General features: G+C 37.9%; 1 protein-coding gene across 9 annotated transcripts in view; it reads left to right on the forward strand.

Annotated features, from left to right (window-relative positions):
• Positions 1-25448, forward strand: part of CACNA2D3 (calcium voltage-gated channel auxiliary subunit alpha2delta 3) — a 422236-nt gene that overhangs the window by 145767 nt on the left and 251021 nt on the right. For all 9 annotated transcript variants that reach the window (XM_069027740.1, XM_069027747.1, XM_069027744.1 and 6 more), the window contains one exon: positions 4995-5054. In XM_069027740.1, coding sequence (XP_068883841.1) covers positions 4995-5054 — 60 coding nt within the window. The remainder of the gene's footprint in view (positions 1-4994; positions 5055-25448) is intronic.

The raw sequence follows: 25448 nt of genomic DNA on the forward strand, positions 1-25448 counted from the left end.
TACAGAAAACTGATGTTTCAGTGTACAGAAGGCTGCTAGTTTTTGGTTAGTAATATACCAGAAATCTTGCTACAAAATATGAAAGAAATAAGGTTTTAAAAACAGGCATAGGTTTTCTTTTCTTGTTATCTGCTGTTTTTCTTAACAAAGTTCATTATATTTGATTAAGATAGAAATCTTGGTTACAATTCCATACGTAGGAGTCAGAGGGACAAACCTGTTAAAGTTACACAAATTATTGTTACTATTTTTTCTTCCAAAACACATCTCAAATCAATCTCAAAGTCATATTCAAATTTTTTAGGAACCTCAAACAGATCTGATGCCAAGGCAAATAATGAGAAAGTTCTTTAGGGTTCAGGGCTATTTTTTGCAGTTAGTTGAATGCATTTGATGCTGGAATATAAGAGCAGCCTACAGGTTTATCTACATTTCTTTAATAACTGTGATATCCCAGTGCATTTTTTGAAATGAAAAATTATTATATTGATATTATGGGACATACACTATTTATGTTATGGACTGAGATGGTACCAGTACCTAGCTGACACTAGTTATAATTAAATTAGAGCCATCTTCTATCCTTTTTTTTTGTGATTTGTAGCAGTCTGGTTTGCAGAAGAGCAATTTTGAGAAGCATTTCTGGTTTTATGTGTTGCAGTTGGTTCATCTTAGAAAAACAGAGAGGAAACAATGCAATATAATTTTTTTTTAAGAGTTCATCGCTGAAAAGAGAGAAGAGCATAACTTCAGTCAGCATTTATGGATAAAGATTAGTAACCCTCCACAGTTTAGGAGTTCAGAAACTGTTTCAAATTTGGTTATGCTTATGAATTTATTTCATCTAACTTCAGAATGGGATTCTAATGAAAGAGAATCATTAAGAAGTAATCTAAAACCTTTAAAAAGTACACGAAAAGAGAAAATATCTCAGAAGCTAAAATAACTGCCCTATCCTCTGGATGTTTGTGTGATGTGTTTTTCTTAAAAATGTTATTTGCATCTTTTATTTTCACCTTTCTTTCCATTTCTTTTCCTTTTCCCTCTTTTTGTTGGATTCTTTTTCCCTCTCACCCATTCTGTTTCACCTTTCCTTTGCTCTCCCTATAACAACCTAACTTCAAAGAGAATTTATCTGGGAATATCAGTTCACTGAAATTATAATATAATTTGTCGAGAAAATTACCTAATTCAGAGATAGCTCAGTGATTTATTAAAAAAAAAATACTGTGAGGTAACAAACAAATTTTCATCTCTCAGCTTTTTCTATGTTATTTGTGATATCAGTACCACTGAATATACCAAATATAGACCTTATGGTTTGGTGAACATTTGAGGCTTTTTGTGGATATGTTATTTGCTCATCTTCTGCTTCATGCCCTGTTTTTATGCAGGTTCCATTGTGATATTCTGGGTCAGGCAGTTCACCTTTCTCATGTTTATGTGTACTGGGAAAGTTCTAAGGATTCGTTCCTTAACTGGGGGAACCTCAAGAGAGCTGTGTGTTAGAACCTTATAATTGCTTTATCTAAAGATTATGTGCTGCCCTTGACCTGCCTGCTCATGTGCACATAGACAGTTTTCCACATTTAGGGCTAAATTCTTCTAAAAACAATCTTGAATGGTGTAGCTGTACCAATTCTCACTCTATGTTCATAATTCATTGCATGTAAGTGCATGCAGATAACTCACAATTCCCTTCAGGATAACCACAGCTTGGGAAGCATTTACTTGCTACAGCAAGGATTTGAGAGTGTGGTTACTCAAATGAAAATATATTGGCAATTGTATTAAGAGTGTCATTATAAACTGTTAAGCTAAAATTGCTAATCATGCTAATGTTGGGAATCATTGCTAGATAACTGCTCAATCATTAAAATATTTTAAAAGGGGTTTTTTGCCTCCATATAAAAATGTTGCAGTATTACATGTGGTTTTTATATTTTTGCCTGCAGAGTGCTAAGGAATTTTTTCCATCATGCTTCATCCCTTTGGGGACTTCTTTAAAAAAAAATTCAATCAAAAACTCCCCCCAAAACACAACAAAAACCCATGAAACATTTGCATTCAATTTCTTCATTCCGATATAATTTGTGTATATCCACTAATATGTCATTTTGTGGAGTTGGGCTTATTATTGGCTTCCCTTTTCTGTAACTGTCCCAGATTTCTCATGGTCTCCTTCATAATGGTGTTGAGATACTTAAAGCAAATTGTGGTTAAAGACTGATACATAGAAAATGCAGCATATGCTTGTATTGTTTTCATTTCATGTACCAAAAGTTTAATTTTTTATTTAGCTTTGTGAGGGCAATGCATAAAATATGCTTACATATTTGCTTCTACAGCTTCAAGGAAAAATTCCTCTCAGTAGACAGTTCACTTCTTTGTCATTGAGTTTCTTGTAGAGAATGTTGCTGAAATGTACATTAAGAAAAGTAACAAGTGAAATCTTAATGAATAATTCAATAAAATACCAAGCATTTTCATTTCTGAGCTGCCCTTGTTACCAGATGTTTCTACTATTACCCATCTTATGCTTCTCTAGTTATTTCTTACATGTGGAGGTAAATCTTAGTTTAAATTTATTTCACCGAGGCAAAAATGTAATTGAAACACATTGGGATCAATACAAACTATATAAGAAGCCATGAATTATTTTTCTAGCCCGCCAGGTACTAATATCTAATATCACTGGTATCTCATGAAATACAATAATAATTTTTCTTTTGATGAGTAAGTAAATATTTCAGCAGAGAAAGAAAAACCATGGTTTTCTTTTCCTTATGAAAAATTATTTTCTGTATGAAGAATTTTTTTGATCTTTCACTTTTTTCCTCTCAAACTCATCAGTCATGAACTTTTGTATCAGGTGAGCACAGAGTAATAGACCTATGGCTTTATTATAAAGGACATCTGCAGTAGTGCATTGAATTAGAGTAGTTGTTTTACATAAAAGGCCTTTTCCATACTTGAAAAACAAGGGCTAAATTTGTAAAATCCTTTCAGCAGGTCACTAACATGCTAAATAAAGATAGGTTTCTGAGAATGTTCAAATGTGTATGAATTTGTTTCAGTTTCTGTAAGGTTTCCCCCTCAGAGGAGTAAATTTGTGTTACTTCCCTTTCTAGGCTCTAAAGACAAAAATTTAGTGGCTCAAATGAACATTCATTAATGTTTCACATTGCAAGGTCTGTTCTTAGTACTGTTCAAATAGTACAGGAGTAGTGGGAACAACTGCACAGAAGTTCACTGTTTCCTTTGAAATGTTTTTCCACGGATCCCCCTCCTGCAGCAGATTGGGATGCATTGTTATTGAAGGGTTCTTTTACCCCTGTACATGGGAATGTGAGCTTGGACATTTTGCCAGTTCAGTTCTGGTTTGATTTGCCCAGCATTGGAACCATCTCAGCTCAGTTCCAGTTTGGGTCAAAAGGGTTTGCTGTGACCAGCTGGGTTTTCATGGGACAAGATGTTTAAAGCTGGAACCAGTCAAATGTCAGGGATGTACTCCCAGCACAGGGCTCAGGGAAGGTAGCCCTTTGCTGGGCTTTCTCAGCCAAGGTATCAAGAGTATTTCTAGTTTGTAATCTCATGTCTGAGATTGTAATTCTGCACCAAAGAAGAGGTCTGGAGAGCCTCCCCACAGGGTGTGCAGGGAGAGGCAGAAGCCCAGCAGAGGCCCCGGGGTTTTGGGGCTCGTGCTTGCTGTGGGTAGTGGAAGGTGGGATGGAGCAGTGAAGGAAGGCTGGGAATTGCCACTGCTCCTCAGACCCTGCTGAGCACAAACCCTCCCTGCAGCCCTTGTGGCTCTGCTTAAACTGTCAGCGTTCTGCTCAACCATTTTTCTGCATTGGCAACCAGAAATATTTTTCTTGGTTCAGTTTCCATTATAGTTCAAACTGTATAGCAATCAATATGAATTCTGATTTCATTTTGATTTATATCCAAAGAGTTGATAAATGTGCAAAATGTTATGAAAAGGGGGAAAAAAATGTGTGCACGGCTGCCCACTCTGTGTATCGTTAATGAGAGTCTGGACCTTGCTTTGTGATGTAAAATACTTGAAAAATATCGATGTGCACCAGTGCACATTCAGCAAAGAAAATAAAAGTCATGTACAGAGTATTCTTTGTTTGATTTTGGGATGTACATATATGAATGTTCAGGTAGATTAAATGAAAAGTAGGAGTTCCTCCCATGGCTAAAATACTCTGAAGTATAAAGAACCCTGAGTAAAACCTTAGAAAGGGTATAATGTCATTTCCCAATAGAATATCTGCAGCAAACCCCTCTATGAATTAAATGATTCGGGGAGCTGTGTTTTGGTGCAACCCTGTTTTTTTCCTGTCAGATGATAATGGCGAAGAGCAATAACTACTACAGGGAGCTCTGAATATTGCTAAGAGGGTAAAAACACAACAGAATTGCTGCCATTCAGTAAATGTTACTTCAGTAATTGCAGAAAAATCTTGTGGTAATGTACCATGTTAAGGTAGTATTTCAGTATGCTCAGTAAAAAACCCTAGTCTCTATTTTTCTTATCGTTTATAGCTGATGTGTAATTTAGAAATTCGTTTTTATGTCAGTTTCTTGAAATCAAGTGTGTTTGAAATACCTATTTTAATGTTAAGGAAGATTTGAAAAGGGCTGCCATGTGCAAAATAAAGTCCAGCATGAAATCAACTTTATTTTTGTTCTCTCAAAAATCTTTTCAGAATGGGAGCTGCAGGAAGCTGAGCACTGATGGGAAAAGTGACCTTTTTATTTCTTTATTTATTAATAGTTGAGCAGTTGTAAGAGTTTTGTACCACCAGCTGTGGATATTGAGGCTTTAAAATTTTTTTAAAAAATATATCTGTATCATTTATTTGTATTCAATGAAGTATGAGAGCAGATGGATTGCACAATGCTCAAAAAATCTCTGCTTTTGTACCAGGTTATAAAATTGTTATCCATTATTTCAAAAACACACCTTTTTTTTTTTTTTTCAGCGTCTTGTTGAAGCTGCAGAAGATGCTTACCTGAAACATGAATTTGATGCTGACTTACAGGTAGTAAATAATTACTTTCTTGACTGTTTTTCATCAGAGTATATATAATGGTTTATACAATAGCTTGCTTGAGGAGCTGCTGTAGAAAGCCAAGCATGTGAGTAATAGAAGGGTGCTGATTACAGAAAATGGAATTAATGAAGGCTGGCTCAGTATTTTGACAGGTTATGTACTTAGTGCTTGTGTGTTGGGACACCAAGCAGGTGGATTTTACTCTTTCAGAGATTCTGTTTAAATTCCCTTGCATATCTGAGTAGGTCACAATTTTAAACACAGCAGTTAGCCTCGTGTTGTGTCACTGCAGTGTGCTGGGAAGGAATTGCTCTGCAGAGAGGCGAGTTTGCAGATGGGGTGGGACCCACAGGGATGGGATTAAGTATGACCTTGATTTGTGCAAGTGGTCTGTGTTTGGATCTGTGTCTAGAGCAGACGATGGTTTTTCTCTTTCCTAGGAGCCCTTAGAGCTGCACCACTGTTGTGTGTTGCCTTTAGGAATAATACAGGAGGGAGCAGCACTGTGGCAGCTCACAGCTAAAAATGTTTAAAAGAAAAGCCTTTGCCTGAATAAGACACGTAATTTAAAAAAAAAAAAAGGCTGATTTTAGAAACTGAGTAATTTAACTCGACATTGAAAGTTTAACAGAAAGTCTTACTCGGTGCTCAGATGAGTAAATACCTCCTTACCTTTAATTGAATTCCTATATCCATGGTTCCTTGAATGCCATGTTAGGTGGAGTTTTGTCTACTTTGCCTCTACCTAGTTTTAATTTTAAAACTTTCTGTGAATGTTTGCCATAAGTCTATTTAAATTTTAAGCTTAAAGAATTAAAGGAAACAGAGGCTTTTTCCATAGACATTTTCCCATACGTGTATCTAAGAAATAAACAGATCTGTTAAGTTCTGTTTTCAGATTTTGCCATGGTTACTTCCTCTAATCAAAACCACTTTATTTTAATGAAAATATGATGCAAATTACTGATTTCTCTGCAGAAAGAAAAAATAGAGTAAACTTATCAGAGCCAAGCATAAAAAAATTGAGTTTAGAAGGCTGTAATACTGAGATCTGTCAGCCCAGGTTGGAGTAAGGATAAAATGAGCACAGTGAAAATGATAATTCACATTATTGTTGGATATTCGAGGAGTGCTGGGTTCTGTATTCAAGTGCTTTAGAGTTCTATTACTCTCCAGCCTTGCAGAGGTGTGCTGTGTTTCATTTTGTTGAACTTTAAGCCTTGGAGAAATAGGAACTATTGTCTGAATAAATCAGAAACACACTTTGTAGAAGATGTTTTAGAGGGCTACAGTAAATGCTTCTTCACTGCAGGACAGTTCTCACTTTGACAAAGTCTTTTTTTTTGCCGAGGCTCTGCGATATTAACACTTTCAGGAAGCCAGTTAAAAGCCATTTGTGTCAGCAGCATTAACAGGACAATCAAATCTTTGTGTGGAGCTCTGTTGTTTATTACTGTCACGGTCCATTAAAGCTAATCAATTGTTAATCTTGGTTTCAGCGACCCCTTTGCAACCCTTGCTGGGTGATTGTTGTTCTTTATCAAAAATCTCGTAATACCATCTGCTCAGTATAAAGTAATGGCCGGGATGATTTGATAGTGTACAGTCAAGTGGAGGGGGACAGAAGGCTTATATAATGTACAGTGTATACAATTCTGCTATCAAAGAGGAATTTTTTGGCATTTGTATTGCTTTGGCTGACGTGTGGAAGATGGGATTAAATGCTTTGAATCAGTGATATGTGATATAGCACCAGCCTGTGGTCTTTGTGCTCAGATATTCTGGAAATTCAGAAAGCCCATAAAGGAAGTGTTTTTGCTTTTTATTTGTCCAGCATCACCTTCTGTGTCTTGAGGACACCATAGATAGTATTGTTTTAGTACATAAAAATGATAAAGGGGGGAAATAAAATTGTATTAATATTTTTATTGACTGTAGAAAAACACCAACTTAAAGAAAATAATAACTGTGAGGGTTCACCTTTTAGACTGCTGGTATTCTCTTCAGCAATTCTGAAACTGTATTACTTGGTTAGACTAGACTTGATCCCTTCTGGGCATTTTTCTTAGTATTATTAGCTTTGTCCTTAGTTATCCAATAGGTATTCTAATCAATATACTGTAATTCTGTGTAATGGTCTAAGCACTCAACTATCTATCCCTGGACTGAATCTATTGGCACCACCAACCTTGTAGTTAAAATAAAATTCCCAGAGAATTGAAAGGAATAAATCAAAATGTTTGATGTGATGTTTAACTCATCAGCATCATACATTGCATGTTTGAGTAATGGCCAAACTATGAATCAATGAAAGCAGTCTTTAAAGATTTAACCTGCAATATTTGGGGTTTGGGTGATTCTTTTTTTTCGTTTAGGGATATGAGGTTATAAAGTAATAACCATCTAAATGCTACTTATATTTGAGTCTCAGTCCAGGGTTTTCTTACCTCATGGATATGGGTGTAAGTCATTCTGTGTTATTAAATACTATTTTCAAGTTTCTAAGTTTAAAAATACTATTTTCAAGTTTATAAGTTCTTTAGTCATGCCTAATGTATTTGGGGATGTAAACTAAGTTACCATTTGTATTACTGCAGCAAGTTGCCCTGTCACAATATATTCACAGGTGTAAAGAATTGCTCCTCTCCCTTCTTCCTTTATATGGGAATGTCTGTGCTCACTTTTGTTTAAAATGAAGCCATTTCCCTGATTTTGAGACTTTAACATGATGGAAAAACCCCCAGCAAAGAGGTCAACTGCCAAACTCATATACCCAGCAAGAATATTGGCTGTTGCATGTTTTGAAGTGATCCTAAAATCATCCTTTAGTTTTCTTGGCATAGCTATTTGCCAGAGAAAAATTTTTGGAGAAAGATAATAAAGAGAGTGACATCTTCTGATAGGAGATGATCTTTAAAAAAAAAAAACAACCCAAAACAAGTAATTTATAATTATTGTGAACTAAAATTTGACCTCCTGATCTATTACTACCTCTGTGCTTGGGTGTCTGTTTCCTAAGATGTGAACTGCCTTGTTGTGGCTCACAGAAACACTGTGGGGGATTTGGTGTTCAGACCCATGAAGAGGGTCTGAAGTGGAAAACTCTTCCCTGGATCTGTCATGTACCTAAGAATTTGTCGCATATGCAGCTGATACAACCACAGAGGTGTTTAGAGGCTCTCTCCTCCCACCACTTTTCATCAAACCACTGGAAACTGGACAGATTTTGAAGGGCAAAAATGCACCAATGTGATAGGCAGCTGCTGCTCTCCTGCAGTGGGTGGCAAAGCACCCTCAGCCTGCAGCCACAGGGCTGGGGTGGCTCCTGAGCCCTGGGCACACTGTGCCATCCATGTGATTGTAACTGAGCTCTGTGCACACAAACCTGTGCTGTCACCATTTGGACAGAGGGAGGGAAGGAAGGATCCCTCTCACAGGGCTGGAGCATTTCTGGGTTTCTGTAATCTCAGGAGGTGGATGCTCAGCGGTGGAGCTGGTGCTGCAGTTCTCAATGCGGCAGTAAAAATAACTTGTACTTTGTTTCTTATAAACAAAAACCCCCCATCAATCTTAGAACAAAGATTTATAATACTTAGTTCCTATCCAGTTTTCGTATTTCTGACCCCAATGACAGGAGGAAGTCATATAAAATTTTGTCATGACTACTTGTTCACTTGCTGACTGATTTCACTACAAATACACATCCGCAGGGTAGTTCTTTTATTTTTCTCTGTGTTAATTAAGTTCATTAGTTCATTTTCTTTATATTCCTGCTGAGTTTTCTCTGCATGTGTGTGATGTGATGATAAAAAACAAGGTTATTTCTTTCTACTAGAATCAAAGCTGGTGCACAGTTGATGCACTGGAATTACCAGGTTTTCTGATTGTTGTAGTTTTACTTCCTGCATAAGATAGGAGAGATTCAAGTGCCAATATGTTAAGATGGTTGACCTAATTTCAGTTTTATGTCCAAAGACTAGAAGAGGATTAATCAAATGGTTTTTAGGAACAGATTACTTTCTTTTAAGAATACTCTTAAAGTTAATTTAGTGGGATAAAAAAGGAATACTGGTATAAGGCTGTTTTTCATTATTCATTTTTCTAAGATCTATACCATATGGCTGACCTGCAAGGAAAAGGTTTGCAAAACTATACCAGAATTAGGTACCTGTCTGCCAGATTTTGCTGTCTGTTAACTCCAAATTGCATTTCGTGTCCTTGAAAAATCACATCCTTACTCTCAGCCTATGTGTGTTTGCTACATAAAAAAATCTTGTGAAATCAGCAGATGGAGAGTTAAGGGGTTTCCAGTGGTTTACACATGTGAACAATGTACTTTTTAACGCATATTTTAAAAATCTACAAAAAGTAAGACTTCAGATGTTTAGGAGAAAGCACAAATAGTAAAAGAGGGCTGAGGAACACAATTAGTCCAGTTCGTGGGGTTTACAGCTTCTGGGTCTAATCCTCCAACTGTTAATATTACTCAATAGTTTATTGTTCAACGGGAGCTACCTGACTTTTACTAATTGTGAAATTTAGCTGTTAGCTATAGAGCTTAAATATAGATATAAAATTATAACTTAAATTGCTGCTACTTTTAAAAAAATCTAACCTATTTATTTAGTATAATGATATCAGGCAAAAATTTATAATGATGGATTGTTAGATGCCTAGTGATTGAATCAAAATTTAAACAAATAGATGATAATTACATTGACATCAGGTACTGGAAAATACAAGGAACAGCTATTCCACATAATGTTATTAAACTCCTATTATAACACATGCATTACTTTTATGTTAAATATTTCAGACAAGTCTGTTTGTGTATTTATTATCTTGCTAATATCGTATGAGGCACATGATAACTAGATTTACAGTCTGTTAACATTTTTCTGGTTGTTAGAATAATGCCTTCTATTCTGAAGTCAGCTCTTGAAGGGCCCTGAACCTCCACAATGGGAAAGGGAAGCCTGTTCAACTTCAAGCACTTGTAACCAATAACTGAAATTACCTTTTTTAAAGTATATTTAAAATAACAGTGCAGTGTCTGAAGTTTGATGTTCTTCATGAATTATTTATCCAAGCTGCTTCTTTTCTAAATCAGAAATCAGTCTGTCTAAACTCTGAACCTGGAAACAGCCTGAATTCCTTTTTAGACTTTTGCAGGTCCAAGTGCTCTGTGTGGACTGTGGACACTGCAGCTGGAGCTTGCAATAAGGCAGGAGGAGAAAGAGAGCCTTAAGTTCACACCAATCTAAACTATAAATTTCTTGAGGCCCTGCACAACTCCTGCAGAAGTAGCTGCAGAGCACTACCATTCATTTATTTGTAAGATCTGCCTCTGGAGCTCTTTCCTGAGGTGCCTCACACAGGATCTGCTCTCAGGGGTTTGTCCCCATCTCACTTTGACACTTGGGGTCTCTGTGGTTTTGTTCATGCAGCTGGAGGCACAGTTTGGATGTAGCTAGGATGGAGAAATGCTGCCAGCACCTGCAGAGGTGTGGTTCTTATTCTGAATAGTTTGAATTTTTCCATACTGGTCAAAAGGTAAGGGAGATCAAGGAAAGGCAGTAAGCATAGAATTCAGAATGTCCTTAAAAACCAACTGCATCACCTAAGGCCCAAACTCTTAAGAATTACAGTGCAGTTTGATGGCTAAAAGGAAAGAAAAAATGCACAGAAACCTGTGTCTAGTGAGCTAATGAACTACAAGGCACAGCAGGCCACATTTAGATCATAAAAACATCTGTTTGAGTTTTTATTTGGTGTTAACTTTGCCTTTGGTATTTTTTTCTTTCATAAAATACTTCAATTTTTTTTCTGAAAGAGATAAAAGCTTTGTCTTTGCAGTTCTTAATTTTCTATTATTCTTGTTGATTTCTGTGATCTCAAATTAAGGACTTCTCAACTGCTCTAATATTGCAACAAATTGATTTTCAGATTTTTAGTCCTTTCAGTTCAGAGCATTTTAGCTTGTCTACTCTTTCCTATTTATTTGCTGAGATTGGCAGGAGGAAAACGGAAATAACTATGAAACTATCAAGACATCAGTGAATTCAGATGTAACTGGTTAAAAAATGCAGCAGAAATCATGCACAAAGTAATCTTCAGAGCAAGATTTCCACTTGGCCTTCACTCTGCATGCATGGCAGGGATTAAGTATCAGAATGAGAGTACAGAGAAAGAGGGGCCATGAACCTTTTTGGTTATTTTAATTTCAAAGCTTTTATGTCTTCTGCCTCTGTTGCAAGTGAAAAGAAAAGGAGAAACAAGGTTCTGTGAAGCCAGGCTAGCAATATTTTAGCTCATCTTCTAATGATGAATGGCTTCATAATTTTTTTTGCGCTTGGAGTTCTGTAGTTTGGGGTTTTTTGAGCACTGAGGGAATATTTTTTATGTTTTAAGACAATTATGATCAGTGGATAATTTCTATTACTTTTCCTTCCACACATTTATCTTGCTAAGAACTATGTTCTCTTACTACAAACAAATCAAATGTTAATAACTAGAGTGATTTTATTTTTGCTTGTTTGTAATTTCTGTTGACAAGGAGTGACTTTGAGCACAGAAGAGCGGAGTTTAACTTGCTGTCTCAGAAGCAGAGATGCAGGAGAGATTATTCTTCAGCAATTTTGTAATTTTGGTGCTGCTTTGCCTTTTATGAGGGACCCATCCAAAAAGAACAGTAATTCTCTGCCTGTCTGGTTCAATAGCTGCCCTGTCTACCCAGGGCTTGACAGCAGAGGAACCGGCAGCTCTGGTCTGAATTTGTTGCTGCAAATAACGTGCTCTGCTTCTGAGGAACTTTGGCACAGATTTGTGGAGATTGCATCTCCCTGCAGTTACAGGACTTGTCCTGTTGGTACTCTTAAGCCAGAAGTAGTTTCCAGACATTTCTGGATTTATTCTTGCCAGCCTCTCCCGTAACAGCAGTCTCTAACTGAAGTGTGTGAGGTGTGTGCTGAAGAACACTCTATAAATTCAGTTCTACCCATCAAATATGGACACAGTGCTTTTTGTCTGGTGATACCTGCTGTAAACAATTACAGAAATCTGAAACCTTGAGTTGTCAAAGAACTGTATGACTGGGCTGATAATGCTGTTTTCCTGAGATTTTGGTATTTATGCATTTATTTGGGCCTTTATTATGCTTGCTTGCTACCAGAAATGAGAAGGAAATAGCTTTCTCATCCCATGAGTGTTTTCAAAATTTCAAGTTCTCTGATTAAACATTGAGATTACCCCAAAGGTTTTCCTGAGCAAGAGAAACCTCAGCTTCGGAACAACTCATGATCACATAGGTGGGGCTCTCAGGATATGAGCAACCTGTTCAAGTTGCTTCTCTAGTGAATATTAAATTATTTGTACTATGTGAAATAATTTAGCAGAAGAGTTAGTGAGACACTCAGCTCAGAAAAGCCTGATGGATGGGGCAGTCATTTTGGATCTCAGAGGCTCTAGTCTGAGTGTCTCTCCTACTTGATTCAGAGGATAGCTTTGAACTGCAGTATAAATCTTTTCCTCTCTGGCAGAATTCTGCAAAAAAGATATGTGTTTTCCAAAACTAAGAAGATTAACAGGTCACATCTAACAGCACCAATGAGATGGAACAGAAAGTATTTACATACAGATAGTACCTCTACAGTTTTTCCTTTCCCGTTCTCAGGTCATTAGGTATCTCCAGGCTGCTTTTTTAAGGCTCTTTTTATGCATCTTATAAGCATTAGAGACATGTTTAAAAGAGCTAAAACTTAGATTCTTGCATATTCACACAAACTCCTGGGTTTTATAAATAAAACAAATTCTATTTAGAATAGTGATAAAACAATTTGTTGTTTGCAACATGAAATTCTTTCATTTATTGTCTTTGCAAGGCAATTCTTTAGCTTATGCTGATAGAACAGACAGAGGAATAAACAGGTATTGTTCAAATAAGGGGATAATGATGTACTAGAAGAACCAGTCACATGAATACAGATATGTTCATTTTCAAGCAGGTAATAGGGAGGAAAAGAAAAAGGAGAGACCGTATGAAATGAACGTTCAGCAGAAAATCAATAACAGCCTTAAAACTAGAGTGAAATTTGTCATATCAAACTGGGAGTGAGTGTAAGCTTGCAAGAATTTTACCTGAGACTCCAAAAAAATTTACTCTTTCAAAATGCCTGGCATTCCTTCCAAGATTGTCCAAACCAGAATAGCTCCTGCCAATGTTTTTGACTTTCTACCCAGTCAGAATAGCCTGTGTACCATGCATGCCACAGTTTACAACTGAGCAGTTGGAGGCTTTCCTGCATTTCAAAGCAAACTGTCCTTTGGGGAGAAGTGATCCCACCCCACCCCAGGCCCCTGCTCCAGTAGGCAGAACAGGTTAAACGGGACAAACTTTGATTTTTGAAAGAAAGGATGTGGATGATGCAGAAGAAAGCAGAAACACTTCAGAAAAAGGTTAGGTGTCAGAACACTGTAAAGTGCAGGGAAGAACGCTGGAGAAGCAGAAATACCTAAATTATGTGTAAGGCAAAGCTGTTAAGTGTTAATATCTTAGTGTTTCAAGAGTCCTGACAGTAATCTTTTTGCAAGTCTCTCTAAGAGCCATTACCTTTGCTTATAGTGAGGCTAAAATGGAGAAACCATTTTCAACTGCTTAAAAAAAACCCTTTGGAGAGAGCAGAAGAGTAGGTAACATTCAAATAAAATTTTAAAACAAGTTTCGGAGAAGTCAAGCAAAACAAGTATGCACAGAGTGAGGGAGAAATGCTGCATAGATGAGGAAAAAAGATCACAAGGTTATTGAAAAACATACACTCCTTGAGATTGCTGTAAACCTTAGAGAACTTGGCTTATCGTTCTCAGAGCAGACAGAGATGATGTGTTTAATAATGTGTCTCTTGTAGATGTTTATGGGCCTATCAATTTCCAATTCTAACCAACCAAGAGAGCAGCTAAAGAGCCAGAGAAATGACACACAAGGTGAAGTTAGAGTTGCCAGTGCTTAATGTTTGGCATATTGGTGGTAGCAGACAGAAATTTGGCATTGAAATTCATTTTATAGTAAGCAGTTTTTTGACTTCTTTTGTTCAGACTTGTGGCCTCGAAAGTAGTGGACATTCCCCTCTCACAGAAAAAAAAAAATATAAACAGCTTGTCACCTTCTGAAAATGCTTTTTAATTAGCTTTTAGCTTTGTGCTGCAGACAAGGTCAGCAGAACTCTGAGCCCTGTGCCTTTGCCCTGCCCTCAGCACTGAGCAGGGTTCACACTGGGAGTCAGATTTACTCCTTCATTCCCAGTCCTGTCGAGATCTCGGAGATGGTTTTAACAAAATGACTCTCCTTGATTTAAGTGATGCCAAAGGCAAGTGACAGATCTGAGGAGTTTGATTCTATCAAAATTCATTTTGAAAAATGCTGCTCTGGCTTAACTTTCCTTTATCCATGGGTATTCAGTACATATCAGGCAGCACAAGGAGGAGGTGTGCACAATGTTTGTTGTTTTCTGGTTTAAGTCTTCTACAAAGGCACACAGAGGCTGTCATCAAAGCTGTGTCTGAGATGTGTGCTCTGCCAGGATCCTGTGTGTTCTGAGTTCTCTGGAAAGTATATTTAAAAAAACCAAGATCTATTAGAAGCTTCTATTTAATTCAGTATGTACTTGTAATTATATCAGAAATTAATGTAGGTACTGAATGTTGAAAGTGCAAGATGTTGAGGTGCTTAGGGGAACAGGCAGTGCTGGAGTTAATGCTTTTATTTATAAGGCTCATTGGTCAGTGATACTGAGCTCTCCTGCAGGAAAAAAGGATCCTTAATTCACTCTTACAAAATTCAATGCCCTATTGTTCTCACTTTTCTGAAGTCACTGTTTATAACATTGCTCTCCTCTCCCCTCTGAGGAATAATATAATTTATTGGAGCAGTTCATTCATAGTCCATGTGATATCTATCTTTTGGGACAGAGATACCTTTTGCATGATGTACACACTGTTAACTTCAAACTCTTCCTGTTTGCTTTATGTGCAAGGGTTCGTAATCAGGAATATTTATGCATCCTGGTACCCAGTTGTGCTGTGCTTGCTGTTTTCTGCTCTTCATAGAAAATTAAACTTTTTTTCTTTTTGGCTCACACCTACCTGAAAAGCAAAAGATTTGAGAATATTACCCAATGGATTTATGATTACTAGGCAGATAGCCAGTAATAAGCAGTGATATCTGATACTACAGCCCAGACATTCTCTGCTTTTTTCCACCTTTTTCCTATTATCTCTAGGTTTAATAAACTATAAATGGGAGACATAAATGGCAGACCATCTTTTCTCTTTTTGTGCCTTTTTTTTTTTTTCTTTGGAGGTGCTTGGTGATGAGATTAAGTTAAGGGTCATATATTCTTCCAGCCTAGTATTTAGGAATAGGCAAATTATTGAAAAGGGTGGAAGTGATCTAGGCTTATTCATTTTTGTGGGAGAGCAGCTTTTTTTGCTGCACAACAATCATTTTAAATGGAAATAACAGTGTTATAGATAAAGATTTAATGAATATATATGAGAAAGGCACGATAGGAGTCACTAAGCAGTTCAGGGCTTCAGATGAGGTCACGTTTCTGACTCATGTAGTATGAAAGTGAGTAAATCTTAGATGATCATAGTAGAAATATTTCCAGGGTATTGTACATACTGCTTATTGTAGGAAAAAAAATATTTTCTTGCCTCTGGCTTATAAGAAAGGTATTGAGTGAAAACCAGCTGCATTTGTACCTTAACGTTTCTATTGCATGTATTGTTTCTTTGTTTCTGGATCTCACATAATTGCTGACTATGAAATTAAAATACCAAGCTCATTATTTCAATCCTGAAATATAACTTGCTTTCGACTTATGCTTTTGTCTCTAATTGTAGTGTCCATGTGTTGAGCTTCATTAACTTGAAACAGAAGGAGCCCCCAATTTTGTGTTAAAGTTAATTAAACCTGGAAATGGTTATTGTTTGAAAATTTTCTGGGTTCAAGTAGGTTATTTTGCCTCTGTCTCTATTTTCATGCATCATTTAATCAGTTGTGGTTTGTCAATTCATAATATACAGGATTTTTCTGGTTTCAGTGAACTGTGGGGTATTTTAATCATAAAAATGCGCTTGCATGTTTAATTAATGGATAGTTGGAAGCTTCTCCTTGTGAAATAGTCACTGGTGACTTAAACTCAGATTTTTAAAAAATTATTTGGAAAAACAAAAGTAATTCTTTTTCCATGAATAATAGGTGGCAGCACAACACACAATAGACACATTGATGTCAAGGGCCACAGTTAATGACTTTCAGGTCTTTTTAATATAAAAATTAAAGATTTCAAAATTTGACAAATCTGTGATGTCTAAAACCTTCAGACTTAGAAACACAGCCTTCTGAGCTGTACTCCAGATAGACTTGTGACCATTACTGAGAGTATAAATTAAATATGGATATTTAAATGCATGTATAGTTCACTACTTATGCTTTAATCATTTTGTTCAAAGCTCTGCAATTCAGCCTTAAGTATATTGCATAATGTGCACATCTTTATCACTGCTTTTGTGGGTTATACTGTGGGAGATGTCCTCCTTAAAAAATACCCCAAAAAAGCCTCCTAGTGAGAGACCATGTCTAAGATCAGGCCACGGGTTTTACTCAACAAAGGTCAATGGCTAAGTACATAAACAGATGAAATAAAAAATTGAAGATGTACTTTGGGAAAAGCTTGGAAAAAAGCCTTGAAAAATCCTTTCTCTTCCTTGAAAAATCATATGGCCAAGTTTAAATGAGTTTTGTTTGTGATTCATTAAAAAAGAAAAAAAACCCCAAAACTTAAATAACAGTAGTTTTATTTAATGTTACTTTTCATGCCTTTTATACATCAGATTTAAACTATTAGCTGTTTAGCTAAGGCTTTTGGACTATTCAGTTGAGATGTAAAAAACCCCAAGGATTTGAGATCTTATTCTGTGTCCAGTTAGCTTTTTGGAATGAGGAGCTTGTGTTTGGAGAAATATTGCTGTGCCTCCAAAAGGTGCCAATCAGAGATACTAGTGAAAGGTTTAATGGGCATTCTGTGCTGTGTGATGCTCCTGCTGACAAAGTCAGCTCAAGAGCTTTCAGCATCATATGCAAACCAGAATTTTGCAGCAACGAAGAGGTGAGTAGAGGAGGATGTGCAGTGTTGGAAGGGAACCGTGGAGGTTTTGCGTGTAGGGCTGGCAAAGGCCCAGCTGGTTGACAGCAAGGTGAGGAGATTTGGCACAATTTTTATGGCTTGTGGAAGCTTATGCTGGATTTGTGGGTGTTTTTTTTTTTGTTTTTTTTTTTTTTTTGGATGGAATTGTAATGAGGTTAAATGGTCTGGACAGAGGCCATCTGAGGTTATGAAAAGCTGTGGGAGGTTTTGGAGGCTGTGAGGTCTTTCCAAGCCTTTCTGCCCAGCCCAGTGGCCTTGCTGTCATTGCACAGTTCTGAACTGCTCTCCATGGTCTTCTCTCCTTTCAGTCACACTCCCTTCCTCACCAAGGGGTCTGACTCAACTCCCCCCTCTCCTTCTGCAAATTCTGCCCCGTGGCAGAAGCAGCAGAGGGCTGGGGGAGGCAGGCTGGGAACCTGCTGTGGGAAGGTGCTGCCCTAACTCATCCTCACTGCCTTGCCACTGGAGCACAGTCTGCTGCCCTGGACTGTCTGGCCTGGATTCCACACAGCCCTGGCTGCTCATTGATCACATCTTACTCAGGACCTGCCACAGAAGGCCAGGCAACACTTCAGGTCCCTGTGTCTTTCCCCATCACAAGTGTCACATCATCTAATGCAGTCATGTAGGAGCTGGGGATCCAGTTGTTTCCTGCAAACGCTTGGGAAATGAATAGTCCCACAAGTATCATGGTGTTGGTGCCAGAGATTAATGCTGGGGTAGAGGTGTTCAAAGTTAAGTGCAAATCTCTCAGTAAAGGGGCAAATCCTACACTGTGTTCTGAAAATTCCCCTCATTTTTACTGAAATTCCCATACTGGTAAATATCTATTGAGGTAGCCTTCTAAAACTCAAATGATTATTTTACTCCTAGAAAGACCTAAATTTCCAGGCTTTAACTACATGTAAAATGTCAATAACATGAAAAGGCACAGTAAGGAGGTGAAATACAAGATGATATTGTTGTGAGAAATTACTCAATTTCTATATCCGCTCCCATTCTGTACTCTGTTTCAGCTCTTACAATTGCAATTTTTTGCAGATTTTATGGGACCTATAGTCGTTGGGATCTATTACAGGTTACAGAAAGAGAAATCTCTTAAAGATTAATTGAAATTCAGAAAATAAGGATGTGTAGTATGTACTATAAAACCACTTGAATCCCCAAATATTTTTTAATTTTTGATCTAAGTTCTGCACTGAACTCCTTACAATAGCAGCCCTAACAGTACCTACTCTTAACTCCATAGATAAATGAAATTCCTTTTTTAAAAATTTGCTTCCTTGGTAAATACCTTGCTGTGTATTTCCTCCAAATCGTTCCCAGTCCTTGACCTTTCTACATTCTGGCAGCACCAGTGTTCCTCTTGAGCAGGGGTTGCTGGGCTTGTGGAGAAATAGAACAAGACAGATTTTCACCTCATCTTCCTGTTTTCTCTCTGTGTCTGAGAAGATAGAACTGAGAGGTGAGATTGTTGTCAAGGTCAAAGCGTTAGGGAGATTGTTTGGAAAGAGGGCAGTTACTGACACAAGGTGGAGACAGAGGGGTTTTAATCAAGGGCCCCTTGCACTCCTGGCAATGCAGGTTTTACTTGCTTGCTTTCACTTTAACTAAAAGGCAGTACAGCAGCACTGGGGACTGGTTGGAGTGAAAGCTGTTCAGCCTTGGTGGCTTTTTCTCCATTCATGGGTGAGCTTTCTTTCCTCCCACCCCTAATGTTTCAGCATTGTTCCATTCATCCTCTCCCAAGATTTTCAGCTCATCTTCTCGTTTTCCCTCTGTGTGTGAGGAGACAAAACCAAGAGGTGGGATTGTTGTCAAGGCCAAAAGAGTTTGTGTGGATTCAGTTTTATCTTAGCTGAGTGACTCACCTGTGTCACTTGTAAACCAGGAGAGCCCCTGGTGTGCCAGGATAAATCAAGGGAGAGAGAGGAGGAGATACAAAGGATGTGGGATACAAAACTGCTTCATTTGCTGCCTTGCCCTTACTCTTCAGACTGCAGCTCAGCTCTTCTTTTGACTGATAAAGCATTTCTGCAGTGACAAATCCCCTGTGCACAGAGGATGTTCCTGATGGTTTCATCAGCTCTTGCCATGGTTTCCTGGCTCCCCAGGAGCACTCAGCCGTGTGCAGGCACCTCTGCTTCGGTCTCCAGATAAGCCCTATCATTAACTGGTGAATTTGGGGAGCATTGCCTCAGGTGGTGTGTGAAGGAACTCCAGAAGGACAATATAAAAACTGTGTTTTCTGATTTGGACTTTACCGTGCCTTAAACAGTGACATCACTGTATATACACACAAATATATAATGATGAATCCAGCAAATGCAGTCTTACTCGTTGGCTGGAAAATACATGCACCAGGCCCAGATTTAATAGGAACTTTCATATTCCATTCTTGGAATATAAAGCCAGCATTTTTGTCTATTTTGACTTTTGTATTAATAAAATGAGGTCAGGAAATCTGTTAAAGTTTATCTTTAAAAATGTTTCCAACCCAGTCACCTTGTTTTAAAAATCATTTCCGTTTGTTATCTGCACATTTAAGTAGATTGTGTTTCCCCGTGATTGAGTCTCTGAAGGAAAGCACTAACAGATTCCTGTAATTGATTATACTTTAATGATACATAATGGCAAGTTCTGTTTTCCATTATTGTTACCCTACACGCTGAACTGTAACTGCTGCGATACCAGAACGTATATTGATATACAATTGATTTAGTAACATTTTACCAGTTGAAATGTCCTGCATTAACTAAAACCACGTCTCCACTTCTTCAACAAAAGCGGCCATTCACACATCGAGGGCAGGTATTGTACAAATCTCTGTGGATGGTCAGTTCCTCCAGCTCATTGCAGCTGGCAAAGGACAGCGCTGCTGGGGAGAGCTGCAATCCCTGGCTCTGGGTTTCATGGGTGATTGCAGATGGGAGTTGGCCGCTCTTACATTTCCAATGTTTCACTAATTACATTCTTTCCTTTTTGATTGTCCTTTTCCAACAAGTGATCCACCGCTTCTCCCTCCTGCTCCCACCCCCGCAAACTCTTGATGGCGAATAAGGCGATTGATGCTCCGAAAGTGTTGCTTATCTCCCTGATTGGTATTACCTAATTATTTATACATGTCCCCTGACTGGGTAAATCTCCTCCCTTGTGTTTAGATGGAAAACTCCAGAGCAGGCATTACTTTGCATGCCTGCATGTGATGGTGTGTGCTGCACTCGAGCCCCGTTCCGTGACTCCCACTCCTGCCTGCTCTTTGCTCACACAAATAAATGGTGCAATTCTGTTGCCACTTAGCTGGACTGTAACCCTCGGGCACACTGCCTGTCCTAACAGAAAGGTCACAGGGAAGTTCTGGTGGGTGATCCAGCACACAGGTCTGGCTTACGTGGGAAAAACCAATTTTGAAAAGCTAGTTTAAATGTTGAGTTTTGCAGGTGCTGCAAAAAGCCATAGAGCTTTTGGCTTCTCAATAATCACAGAATATGGAAACTTAATAGCTAGAACATTATAATGATGTAAAATTGGTGATATATGTTCAAAACACTGGATAGAAGCACACAGGCAAGGTATTGACTGAGGCTTTGCTTTTGCCTTCATTTTTACTTAAAGCTTGAAATTCTGGCAAGTTGTGCCAACAAATCTCATTTATTTTAGTGTTAGTCAACAGCTATATCATCAAAATCCTTTATTTTCTAGGAATTTAAATCTTAGCTTTCCCATTTCACCATATTAAGCCAGTATGACCTTTCATAACCAAAATTCAGGGGAAAAAAAAGCAAAAAACCTGCTATTTGGACTTGGTGAATATCAATGTCTGGCAGAATAAAGTACTTTCTAAAAATCTGCAATAATTTTTTATTTCAGTTTTAGAAATGAAAATTTAGCTTTGAATTTCGCTTTAAATTTCACTTTTAATTCTGAAAACTAAAAAAAGAAAGTCACTCCTGAAGTAAATAGACACTTTGGTAAATTGAGCTCAAACATAATGACTTGCCACCACACAGATTTTTTGTTTATTCTCTACTACATACATTTTGTAATGTTTTAAATTACATCACTGTGTATATATATATATATATATTAACATTCAACACTTGGACTCTGTTAAATATATGTTAAATATTAGTTTAATAGCATTGTATCTGACACTGATTACAATTCAAATCCTCCTTGCATGCTGTTCTGTTGATAGTAATAGCAGCATTTGTAATGTTCAGTCATTGCCATCTAAGTCATAAACAATAATATCAATTAATATATACTTATGCTCGTGTCATTACTCTGTGCAGTGATTAATAGAGAAATTATTTTTACTATCAGAAAACCATTTCAAAGAGATAAGAACTGCAAATGCAAAGCAGATTAGGTTACTTAAATGGCCTTTTCAGCGGTGATATTTGAATATTTGTAGTCTCTCACAGCAGTCTTGGAATATAATACACAATTTAATTTCCTGTATATTTATGTTGTAGAGGAACAGTTTTTGGACTGTGAAGGATAATTTATGCTCTACTGCAATGTATTCTTAGCTCAACCCCACATTGCAAAAGAAACCTCTACACATTTCTTTAATTTAAGAAACATGAGCTCCTAATTAGTTATACACAGACAATGGTGGATTTTTCCAACTGCAAAATGATTAATAATACATAATTAAAATGGAACCTGGATCAAAAACTCATCAAGTCTCCCTAATGCCATAATACTGTACCCTTTCCCTCGGCAAGTGATCCTCTCTCAGGGGATCTGAATGACTCTCTGGAAATATGTTCCTGCAAATACACTGTCTACTCTCATAAGGAACTTTCAAAATTTTCAGTTGGGGAACTTCTTTTTGACATTTTCGTATTAAAAATATGTAATTCATTAGAGTATTAAGTAAATTTTGGAAAATATGGCCAAACACGTATACAAGGTATGAATGGTCTCTGTTAATGTGCTTTGTAACTGGAAGTCAGGGGTAAGTAAACAAGTACACATGAAGAACAAACCAGTATTAGTTCTATAGCTTTACTAAATATTTTCTTATAGAGCCTACAATTTATTCCTGCCAGATTAAAACAAAAAATCCCACCTACTTGCCTCTAAGCAAAGTTGCTAACAAAGCACCGATAAACCCAGAATAAAATCTCTTTACTTTATTCCTTTACGTGTTAACCTCCTCACCCCGCCCCCCCCATTCCCCAGTTTTGCTATGAAGGACTCACCAGATACTCAATTACAGCCCAGAGGGTTGGAATGAACACCTCAGAAAAGCAGGTCCGGGCTGTATCCCAGCCGTTCAATGGGAACAAGCACCGTAACGTTGGGAGCCACTAGATGCCACTCTTGTCTCATCCCAGTACAAGTCTGAGAGTATTTATGGTTGTTTAAAAAAACCCAACTGTGCCCTCTCACCCCCAAAGTCCCTTTAAAGATGTTCCTTTGGTATTTCAGATATTTTGCCTTTTTTTTCCTTAATTAAAGTTACAATATGACCCTGTTGTTTATCGTTTTCCTTCCCCCCGCTGTAACACTACATTTGTTTATAAATATTTCAAAGCTATCCCTAGACAATATTTTTGTTGCTGGACTCTTGCATAGCTGTGTTGTGCTATGTCTCATTTTTCTCTTTGGGTGGAATTCACAAACTTCTGACATAAGTATTCATCTATGTTTGATTGATTTCACAGCTGCTTATGGTATAAGCTCTAAGTCTAACTTTTTTTTTCATTCTCCAAAGAACTTCACCTTTGTTTTTTTGGTTTTTTTTCTATACCAGATACAGTAGGAAGCTCTTGAACTTGTTGTATATTCAGATTTTGCCACGGATTACCTCTTTACTACATTTGTCATGGCATTTCCATGGGAGTTGCCTGACTGTAGATTCCCCAATTTTCAGGATGCTCTCAGCCAGGTAATTGATGAAGAATAGCTGTATGAATGTTCAGGTTATGTAAGACAGTAGAGGAAAACAACAACAACAAAAAAATAAAGTAATCCCTACAGCCTTCAACATAACAAAATTGTAATGCTCTATCTGCCCAGTAGTAAACTTACATTTCTTCTGCTGGTAAGACTGAAACTGTTTTCTTGTTTGTGTGAATTTGGTATAGACTTTGTGATTTTAATACTGTTTTCCATACAGAATCAAATACTCTTATTCAGTTTTAAATGTATATATGATATGACTTCTATGTACTGTAAACTACCTGTATGGCAGCCAGAGCTGATGAAGTCACTTGCTTGTAAGATAGACAGTATATATTTGGTAAGTAACTTGCAAAATCTTGTGAATAGCATGGCTGAATAATGATGAAAGACTATAGGCATATAAAGACCTCCTGCACATTAAATTGTTAGATTTAGATTCAGATCTGAGTATTTCCTTGCACACATGGAATGCTGTGTATTAATAGAAAAAAAGCAGATGGATAGATCCATGCAGAAAGTCTTTTGTACCCTGCTTAGTTTCTTAGAGGTGAGGATTGTTGGTGAGGCTCTGTGGACAGAAATGTGATTTTGGAACATCAAAATGTGAGAATAGAGGGAAAAGAGATTTGTGCATAAAAATGCATCAGTAAGAAGGAGATTGGATTATTTAAATAAAGTAGAGCTACCTTTTTTGAGACTTGATAGACTATATGCAGATAAAAACTATTATTCTGTTCTTTTTAAGAAAAACCCAAAACTATCAGTGGTTTATGGAATTAACAACCACACTACATGCAGACCAAAGTCCAGAGCTGAGGTTGCCTGTGGAACCTTAACTTTATTGCTTCCATATCTCTGAATAATTGTGCAACTTGAAAGTTCCCTTTTTGTCATTTGCAATGGAATGATTTAATTTATTTAAGTTTCTGTGATGAACGCTTAATGCCTTACACATGTAGGGAAGGGTATAGTCCGTGACTCAGCCCCTGAGTCTGTAACTACAGCCTGTGCTGCAGACTGCTTTTTGTGGTCATTAGCAAAGGCTGACCCCTCTGTTTGTATACAATGTCTTGACCATGCAATTGTTGAAGGGCAAGTTTAGGGATGTGGTTAAATTAGTCTGTAATTTTATTAACTAGCTTGGGACCATAGCAGTTATTTATTAAAGGTCCCTCTGTAGTTCTGTTCTCCTCTACTATCAGATCTTTCCTTTGTAATCTCTTCCCAATAAGCTTCCTATTACTTCCCTTTTCCTATGAATATTTAAGTGCTGGTGGTGAAAAGAGAGTCTTTGTACCAGCTTTTCTGAAGCACATCCTCATGTGGTGTATCTGGAGAATATAAACCCCTTACAGAGCTATATTGGCTCGCAGAAATGGGAGGAAGCATTGAGTTTCCTTCTCCCCAGGGGACAATGGCTGGCAGTTCCCTTTGTCAAGAGTAATCCCATGCCCTTGCTTGGAGAGCTCCCTGTCAAGGGTTTGCAGATGCCAGTTTTGCTCAAGACCCACCACCTGCAGGAGCAGCAGCTCCTGGGATGTACACACACCCTCTCACGGCACAGCAGCTCCCTCATGCCTCATCCATCTCACCCCTTGAGCTTCCTGAGGTGTCCAGCTCCCATGGGAGCCCTACACCCCACAGTGTCCATCATCACCTCTCCCAGCAGCTGGAGCCCATGGACAGCACACCTCTTGCATCTGCTGTTGTCACTAAAATAAAGAAGTGTGACTATCCAGTACAGTTTTCCTCTCTGTGGTGATCTTCAAGTGATGTCTCCTCACCCCGATGTGGGGTTGCCAATGTCAGGAAATGTCACAGAAATGACCTTGCTCATTCCACCTTTGGAGTAGCTACAAAGGAGAAGGGGCAGACTCTGCTATAGGTCTTCCAATCCTGTAATTGCATCACAACTCCTGCAATAGTTGTTGCAGTCTGGAGAAGTGCAGACAGAACGAGTTGCCTGCAGGGCGGGGCTGGCTTGGGGGTGTTGCACCTGGATCTGCAGCAGGGGCCTCGCCAGCACTGGGGGGTTCCTCATGGGAAACCTCGGGCACAACTTGTAGGGAGCCCCAGGGTGGGAGAAGGCTGTGCCATACAGGGATGAAAGGATGTCTGTTGTCATAGTGGGGGCGCTGTGCATGTTTTTCCCCCTAATTAACTAGGGCTTTTCCCCTCTCTTCCAATATTAAGTCAGAATGTTTTCCTCAGAAGTAGAAGGGCAGACATTTTGAAGGAAATTAGTTTTAATCTAATA

The sequence above is a fragment of the Aphelocoma coerulescens genome, chromosome 12 (genome assembly GCF_041296385.1).
Source record: "Aphelocoma coerulescens isolate FSJ_1873_10779 chromosome 12, UR_Acoe_1.0, whole genome shotgun sequence".
NCBI lineage: Eukaryota > Metazoa > Chordata > Aves > Passeriformes > Corvidae > Aphelocoma > Aphelocoma coerulescens.